The 10,000-nt window shown below is 28.7% G+C and overlaps 1 protein-coding gene across 10 annotated transcripts in view; it reads right to left on the minus strand.

Moving 5' to 3' along the window:
- The window catches only part of LOC100202335 (kinesin-like protein KIF16B), a 108,880-nt gene that overhangs the window by 66,039 nt on the left and 32,841 nt on the right, over positions 1-10,000 (minus strand). For all 10 annotated transcript variants that reach the window (XM_065805797.1, XM_065805800.1, XM_065805803.1 and 7 more), the window contains exon 11: positions 6,339-6,439. In XM_065805797.1, coding sequence (XP_065661869.1) covers positions 6,339-6,439 — 101 coding nt within the window. The remainder of the gene's footprint in view (positions 1-6,338; positions 6,440-10,000) is intronic.

A 10,000-nucleotide genomic window follows, 5' to 3' on the forward strand; every position in this document is an offset into this window, starting at 1 on the left:
AACATAATAAACCATTTTTGGCTTCAAAGTATATTTATAATAATGGAATAAAAAATGCAATAGTTATAACAATATATATTAACAAGGACTCTGCAATATTTTTTGAAACATTAGTAAACCAATAAAAGCCAATCAAAAAGAAGTTGGATAAGCTAACAAAAAAATAAACAAATAAAAGAATATACAAGTATAAAATAAACAAGTAAAAATAGTGAAATAAAATGAATGAATAAAATATCTAATGAAAAATGTCAGGGAAAAGATCTTGCACTACATAACTATATTTGTCAGACAAATGAAACTTCTAAACCATCAGCAATGATACTAATATCTAAACAAAGTTTTGCTATTTTAATGTCAACTTATTGCAAAACTTGCTGAAAATTGATAAAACAGGTACCATCCAATCCTTGTTGAGTTTTCCAGATGCTTTCTTGATTGGTAAAATGTCTGAACAAACATACTTATGACTAATCTTAATTAACAAATGCTTACTAGTTAAACCATTACGCGACATGTACAGAAAAAAGCATGAGAAAAATTTTTTTATTAATATTTTATTCTTTGAATATGTTTTTCAAAAGAAATTTTTTCGGCCATAATAACAAAGTTCAAAAGAAAGTTCAATAGTTGTTTGCTGAAAAAACAGCATAATTTTTATCAACAAATATTTTTGTTATTGCCATCGACATTTTTAATGGATGGATAATAAATTACTCTTGAAAAAGTAAATAATATTAATTAAAACATTTTGAAATTCAATTAATTTAAAAATTGCTATTTCACTAAGTTTAGCATCTTTTTAAAATTGAAAAGGTTTTTTAGGATCTAACCAATTTGAATGCCAGATCTTCTTGACTAAATGCATGGGTTTTGCTTGTGTCACAGTTTTTATGACTAGGCAACTTATTCTAATATCTCCTACTGGGGGTATAGCTCTAAAACTCAGTTTTATGGTTCTAAGGCCAGCTGGTAGTCAGGTTTCCCGAGCTCTCAGAGAGGCTGATTACATCAACAGCTGGGAAATATCAAAGTATTAACAGTGCAATGTTGTACATGGGTGGTGTCCCTGTTTGTAATTTTGGTGTGCATTGTCAAGACCACATTTGGAGCCTTTTGTTACGGCTTAGGGTTTATTAATAGTAATGACACAATTGCTTGGGCTATTAAACAGTGTACTGAGCACTGTCTATGCTTTAAGTTAAGTTCTTTAACAAATTTAAAAATGAATAAAGTACCAAAAACTATCAAACACAAAAAACTATCGTCATCACCAAATTCTTTAAACCTATCATTCACTAATATTCATGATCTTCAAAGTAACTTTTCTTCTGCTGAGTCTTATCTCTTGCGAAGTTCACCAGACCTACTTGCGCTTTGTGAGACTAATTTGAATTCAGTTGTCTCATATTGTGATCTTAGTGTTGATGGTTATCTTCTTTTGATTCGTAAAGACTCCAATAGTCCCATGCTTGACCTGGGCATTTATATTTATAAGAATTCACCCATTTGTCAGAAACTAGGTTTGAATGTGCTTCCGTTTAGCACCACTTCACTCTTTCTCTTTGTTCTATATCGCTCTTCTTCATCTCAGAACTGCACTCTTTTTGGTGTTTCTTCTGATCAATTTGACCAAGCTCTCTCTCTTTATCCATCAGCCAATATTTTTGTTGGGAGTAACTTTATTGCACATCACACTGAATGGCTTGGCTCTAGTGTCAGTGACTCTGCTGGCGTTAAAGCCTGCAGAGTCACTGACACTAGAGCCAAGCCAAATAGTCAACTTTCCAACTCGCTTTCCAGACAACCCGAATCATTTACCTTCTCTATTCAACTTATGCCTTGTTTCTGATCCTAGTCAGTGCTCTCCACATTCACCCTTAGGTGCTTCTGATCATGGTTTGATCTCTCTAAAATTATTACCTCATTCTTCTTCATGATCTGAATCCCCCTATCATCGTACCTCTTACAGCTACCTTAAAGCTGACTGGGACTCGTTCCATGAATTTTTCGTGATGGCCCTTGGGTAGAAATCTTCCATCTTCCTGTTGATAAATGCGCTTCTTACATATCTTCCTGGATTCAGGCAGACATGGAATCTTTTATTCCCTCTCGACGATTCCAGGTCAAGCCTCACTCTTCTCCATGGTTTTCCTCACATTGTGCAGCTGCAATTTCCAATTGAAACCATTACTTCCATATTTATCAGCAAAACAATTCTCCAGAAAACAGACGTCTGTTTATTACTGCTAGAAACCATTGTAAAAAGATTTTGTCTAACGTCAAAGCCCGGTATGGTCATATCACCTCTCTTGTATGGTTCAGACTTTGTCACCTCACCTAAAGACAAAGCTGAATTGTTTGCTAAGAAGTTTTCATCAATATCATCTCTTGATTCCACTAGTTGTGTTCTACCTGATATAGCCGTCAAACAGGTTGATCTATTGCTTGAAATTCATATCACTCCAGCTTCTGTATCTAAAGTAATTTCCTGCTTAAACTCTTCTACAGCTTGTGGTACAGACAACATACCTGTTATAGTCTTGTAGAGTTTTCCAGAGCTGTTGTCTATACTTTCAAAACTATTTAACAAGTGCTTATCAGAGTCTTGTTTTCAAGCCTGCTGGAAAGCAGCATCTGTTATCCCTACTTTCAAAAATTCTGGAGAGCGATCTGATTCATCTAACTACTGCCCCATTAATCTTCTTCCTATCATATGCAAGGTTTTTGAATCTTTAATTAGCAAACACTTAATCTTGAATCTAATAACTTACTTTCTGATCATCAATACGGATTTTGATCTTCTAGTTCTACAGCTGATTTGTTAACAGTAATAACCAATAGGTTTTATCGTGCACTAGATAAAGGTGGAGAGGTTAAGGCCATCGCTCTTGACATTTCTAAAGCTTTTGATAAAGTTTGGCATACAGGTCTTCTCAATAAGCTTTTTTTTCACGGTGTATCTGGTAACATCTTTAGGATTATTTGATCCTTTCCAATCATAGTATAAAAGTTGTCCTCGAAGGATAGCACTCTACACTCTAATTCATATTCTGTAACTTCAGGGGTTCCTCAAGGTTCAATCAATCCTTTGCCCTACACTCTTTTTAATTTATATTAACGATCTTCTAGATATTCTCACATCTAGCATTGTTTGCTGATGATACTACCATTTATTCTTGTCATGATAAGAAGCCAACACTCTCTGATTGCTTGGAGGGGGCATTTGAGCTTGAAAAGGATCTCACTTCTGATACAGCATGGAGCTCACAGTGGCTGTCAAACTTTAATTCAGATACAACTCAATTTTTTTCAGTCAATCGTTATCACAATAATTTAGATCTTCCTATATTTATGAACGGTAATGTACTTGATGAGTCACCTACCCTTTATCTTCTTAGATTAACTCTTACTATTGATCTTTCTTGGAAACCATATATCAAATCTGTTGCAAAATTAGCATCTGCTAAGGTTGCATCTCTTTATCGAGCTCAACACGTTCTTACCCCAGATTCTATTCTCTATCTCTATAAATCTCAAATCTGGCCTTGTATGGAATACTGTTGCCATATCTGGGGCGGATCTTCTAATGATGCTCTTTCACTTTTAGATAAAGTGCAAAAACGGATTGTAAACATAGTTGGACCTGCTCTTGCAGCCAACCTCCAGCCATTATTACATTGTTGTGATGTTGCTTCTCTTTTTCTTTTCTACAAACACTATAATGAGCACTGCTCTAAAGAGCTAGCGTCTCTTGTGTCATCTACTCAAATTCATTCTCATTTTACTTGTCATTCAATTAAGTCTCATCCTTTTTCTGTGACTGTTCCTAAGTGCTCCAAAACTCTTATTTGTCTAGTTTTTTTCCTCGAACATCAGTTCTTTGGAATTCGCTTCCTTCATCTTGCTTTCCTGATTCATATAATTTGCAATCCTTTAAGTTGTCTGTCAATCGTTATGTTGCTCTACAATCTTTATCTTTTCTCTTCTAGTAACTTTCAACTCTAATTAGTGGTTACTTGCAGCCTTGTTGGAAGAAAAGATGTTTAGAAAAATAAAGTGTAACAGAGAAATGACCTAGTATTACATAGATTAAATTCCAAAAAACTTTTGATTTACTATTATGCTATTTTCGCAAAGAATAGCAACAACAGAACCACTACAATTTAACTAATGTTTCAATTGTATGTCTATAATTGAAGAAGTATCTAAACCTGTTAATGGTAATACTTTTACAAAAACTCCACCAAACAAACAATTCATCAATACCAAAAATTGTTTTTGCATCATTAATTTGAGGAATTTACCGATTTCCCAAAATATTTCTTCCTTGATATGCTAACTGTTAAATTGAGTTGCTATATTACCACTATTTAAGTACCTATCAATGCTATGTATGACATGTAAGACATATGTGACAATGCTATGAATGAAGATGTGTTACATTTTAAATAGAATGTAGTTATATTACCAGTTACAGACTATTAAAGAGTAAAAAAAAACCAGTCAAAAAAGAAGCATTTGAGTTTTATACTCGAACAGTATAGCTACAACACCCAAATGCAGCAAAGCAGAAAATCTGGTTATCCTTGCCGCAGTAAAAGATTCATAAATGGTCAAGCAAACCTTTGATATATTTATAATAATTACAAATTTAATAATTACATAATTAACATGGCTCAAAGACATTTTAAAAAGACTGATATTTTTTCTCAGTTTGTGGTTCAAATATATTTTCATTTAGTTTATAATCAGTTTGGTTTAAAACAGTGTGATTGTGTATTTTGCTCTCATTTTTATCACAAAATAATTTGATATTTTTAAATAAATCTTGGTCGAAAATACCCTAATACCAACTTTTGATAATAAAATTTATCAAAAGTTAATTTATTATAATTTATTATAATATTAGTTAAAAATAAGCTCAGCTAAAAAAGTCATTTTTAAATTTATTTTGCTTAAAGTTAATTTTATGAAAAATTATACTTTTATCCTGTTTCGACAGCAATAAGTGGTAAGTATAATAAAGCTATCATATATAATATATTATAGATAAGTATATAAAAAAAGCAGTATAAAATATTCTATAAAATTAAAACTATAAACAACCACACAAAAAGAAGATGAAATTTTGCAACTTGGAATATCAAAAGGTGGCAAATGAAAAACTTTGCCAAGTTTTCGAAAGTTTGTATAAATACCAATTATTAAAATACCAATTATTAAATACTAAATGACTATTTAAGGTGTTGTTTCAAAGGTGTTGTTTCAACAAGTGTTTTTTGCATAAATTATTATTAATTTTATATTTTCTTATTTTATATTTTCTTTCAATATAATTTCATTAAACTAATTTAACTGTTATGTTATATTATGTTAATTATGTAAATCATGTATTTTATTGTTACTTGTTTATTCTAACTTGAACTCTTCCTATTTTTAGTTTAATTCTTCCGAGTTTTATTTGAAATCTTCCTAGTATTAGTAGAACTCTTTCTAGTTTTAGTTGAATTCTTCGTAGTTTTAGTTGAATTCTGACGAGTTTTATTTGAAATCTTACGAGTTTTATTTGAAATCTTCCTAGTATTAGTAGAATTCTTCCTAGTTTTATTTGATTTCTTTGTTTTAGTTCTTCCTAGTTTTAGTTGAATTCTTACGAGTTTTAGTTGAATTCTTATGAGTTTTAGTTGATTTCTTCCTAGTTTTATTTGAATTCTTCCGAGTTTTATTTGAAATCTTCCTAGTATTAGTAGAACTCTTCCTAGTTTTAGTTGAATTCTTCGTTTTAGTTCTTCCTAGTTTTAGCTGAATTCTTACGAGTTTTTGTTGAATTCTTATGAGTTTTAGTTGATTTCTTCCTAGTTTTATTTGATTTCTTCTTAGTTTTAGTAGAATTCTTAAAAATATATATAATAATTAAAAATAAAATAAAAATTATGACATTTCAGTAAGTCATAATTTTTATTTCATTTTATCATAACTCAATAATTTTCATTTATAATTTTTTATTTTATTATAATTCAACAATTCCAAATAGTCGCTAGTATACAATTTTTTTATTTTTTTTTAGCCGAGTTCCCCTTTAATAAAATGTACAACAATATTGATCAAAACAGTTATATATAATATACCAAAATATTGGAGAATAAAAAAAAGCTAAAAAAAATATATATATTTTTTAAAAATTTCAATAAATCTTGTGCACCATATAAATAATATGGACAATTTTAAGAAAATTATTTCAAAATTTAATTAATATTTGTTAACTAATATATTGTATACAACATTTTGTATATTAAAAAAAGTAATAAAATAAAAAAAATTAAGCAATCACTAACCAAGCGCAGATATAACTAAACTAAGGATAACTAGTGATTTATTAATAAAAGCTCCTTCTTTAAATCGCGTGCCTGTTGACCCAGATGATCCAACTCGCTCACTAAAGATAATCGAATTGACACAGTTTGAAAAAAATAAAATATGAAATAACAAAAGCTGATTTTGCTGTAGAATTATCTTCAAATTATTATCTGAAGATAATTCTAAGCAAAGCAAAAATTCAAAGCAAATTTCAGGCATATCTATAGATATCTTTAGATAGTACCTTTAACTCAGTATATATCTCAAATATAAAAGGAATTAAAAAGTATTATTTATTATCAGTATAAAATAACTTAATTCAATTAAATTATTAAAAATTATACTCATTTATTCTAAACGGCAATTAAACTATAGTTGTTTCATTAATAATATAATTTAATATAATTTTATTAATAATATAGTTTATATTTTATTAATATTATAATTTATATTTACTTACTTTATTAATAATATACTACTTTATTAATTATATAATTTATATTTTATTAATAATATAATTTTATTAATGTATTAAAATTTATACTCATTTATTCTGAACTGCAATTTTTTTAGTTATTTTGTTGATAATAAGTAATTATTTTTTGTAATTTTTTAATATTTTTTTATTTTAATTCAAGATCAAAAAGAACAAAAGGTGTACTTTGAATTTCAAACTTCTTTTTTTTTATAAATATAAAAAATGTAAATAAAGATTTTGTCATTTATTTAAAATATATATATACTCAGACATAATAGCAATTAGTTTTAATACATAAATTTAATGTTTTTTTCTTTTTGAAGTAACATTAGGAATAATAATAGAAACATTAAAAATTATAAATAAATTTTTGCTAATAAGTTGCTGAACTAATTTGATTCTTTTTTCTGAACAATTGCCTGCTGTAAGCTGTATTGCTGTATTGCTGTACAGCTGTAAGCTGTATTGCTTGCTGTAAGCTGTACTGTTTGCTCTATTTTAGGATTCATGAAGTCTGTTTCAAATTCTTGATGAAAAAGATTTAAATACTCAGTAGAAAACTTCATATATTTAATCTTAGATTTTCCATAATCAACCATACCAAACATAAGCCAAGACTTTCCCATTAATATAGGATCTAGGAAGGGGAAGCCAAGACTTCCCCATTAATATAGGCGGTAGGGCTCATCCAGTGAGAAGTTTAAACTCATCAAAGCATCTTTATCCAATGTCTATTTTTCCATGAAATACAGCTAGAGCCATTAACTTTTCAAACTAAACATTAACTTAATAGTTAATCTTTAATTTGAAATTAAATAAAATCCTAATTTCATGTACTTGTTACTGAATTGATTATTTACTATAAAACGATTATTAAGACTGTGCACCTGAAATAGGCAAGTAAATAAACTTAGCTCAGATAAAAAAAATCATTCAGCATAAAAAAATTAATTTTGGTATGGAACTTTGCCATTTGAATAATTTTTTCTTTGCTTTCTTCATCGACTTCAGAAATTTTGTCATAAGTGGAAACAGTTTTAGGTTAAACAACCCTTTAACCATGAATTTGGTTTGATAAATGGCTCCAGGATTGTAAATTTTCGAATCTCTCAGTGGATGGTAGTACAATTGAAGTATGTTCAGCCAATTCATAATAATTTTTCTAAAACTTTCCACCCTATACAAAAAAGTTGTACACAAGTTGTGATGAACTTAATAACTGTAAACAAAATTATAATCAGAATAAAACCAGAAAATTAAAATTAAGAAAAAAGAAAGCAAAAATCTAGTTACACATTTTTCTGAAATTAGTGAGGCAAAATTAAATTTGCGTGAATTGCCTTTGAAGCTTTGATTTCACAATTTATAAATCTGTGCTAAGTATTTGAAAAGTTGACAAGCACCCAGCCATTGTTTATATATCCAGGAATTAGCAGGAGCTAATATACAGATATGTCTTTTCATATCTAGATATCAAGGATCCAGATCATTTATTCTTAAATATATGATGTCAACATACAGTTAACAACATAATACTTTGTTATTGCATAAATATTTTGCAACAAGCTTCATTTGATTTACCTGGGTAGGTGTTTTTGGTATCAAAACAAAGATACTGAACTTTATCCTCTAGTTTGAAGCTAGATATGAGTTTTTCTATAGCATCTTGTTTTTCGTGTTTGTTAAAATCTTGCAGGATATCTCTTTAATTCTTTTAAGAACAGCTAACCTATTTCTTGAAAAATATTTTTGTTCTGTCAAATTTTTGACAAAATTTTTTTCATAAAAATGAATCATTAAAAGAGCATTTAAATGATTATCAATGTTTACCGTTAAACCATAGCAATCTCTACTGCTCTGTACAAAGACCAACCAAACAAACCAAACAAACCAAACCTAATTAAGTGTTGAAAACTTTTTCAGATGCCTTGTCTAATTTTCTATAAATGCAGTTAAATTTATACTCTCTTTAAGATGAGTAAACCTTCTTGGTTATAAGTAGACTGGACTCCTGATTTTTAAAAACTTTTGGAAAAAACTATTTATAGAACCTAGTCCTTTTTTTTCTTCAACTACTAGCCTCCAAAGAAAGTGATGACTTTTTTATCACTTGGGTTTCTTAATGCATTTTTTTCTGATCTCTTTCAATTATATTTTGTGGTTTAACTTTAACCCATAAAACTTTTTATTATTTTCTATAAAATTATTTTTCTTTTTTATTCAATTTTTAAGATTATCCAGTCCTTTACCATATTTCCAACTGTGTTCCATTAAAATAGAACTATTATTATTAAATCCATATAAAAACTTAATAATATCTTAAAGTTTTTCAATAAGGTTATACAAATTGATCTGTCATTACCTTAATAGGTTCCGAGTTCGATCCCCACCACGTCCCTGGTAGTACCGCGCTCAACTTGTTTCTCCGCGCAGCGGCCTTGTTCGTCGAGGTTCGTGTTTCGGAGTTATAGAGTTGAGAGAGGGTTATGACCACTATTAAGTAACCTCCTCATCTGTAGTGGCCTTCTTGGCCATGAGGAGGTGAATAACAAAAAAAAAAAAAAAATTCAAATCAGTCATGTGTCCGAGAAAATACAAGTTCATAACATATTAAGATATCATGCAAAAATAACTATGCTCATAACTTTGTGTAAAAATATAAAACCAGTGTATATCCTGTATTATTCTTTACAACATTTTGTAAAAGTATTTTATGAAAACCACTTAATAATATATGTGCTCATATGTAATTTTTCCATAATTGTATTTACAATAAAGATATTTTTAGAAAAACAAATTGTTGGTTACACTTTTAAATTTCATTTGTTTAAATCTTTTATTTATAACTAACAAAATCCTAAATAAAGCACAATATATTGCTATATTGTACTTTGTTTAAACTAGATTGAAACATTGTATTAATCCATTATTCTAATAAGTAAATTATTATTTTAAATAACTTTTTTGAATAAATTTTATTACAAGTGCAATAAATAAATAACCTAATATTTTTAACTTTTTTCAAATTCGGAATAGTTTAATTTAAATTTTTGAACGATTTTACCCTTTGGTGGTAACTTAATTGCAGAGTTGATAATAATTATGGTATTCCACAATGTTGATAATAAATATGGTATTCTACAACGTAAATTGTCTTTATTT

This window comes from Hydra vulgaris, chromosome 09, assembly GCF_038396675.1.
Source record: "Hydra vulgaris chromosome 09, alternate assembly HydraT2T_AEP".
Taxonomy (NCBI): domain Eukaryota; kingdom Metazoa; phylum Cnidaria; class Hydrozoa; order Anthoathecata; family Hydridae; genus Hydra; species Hydra vulgaris.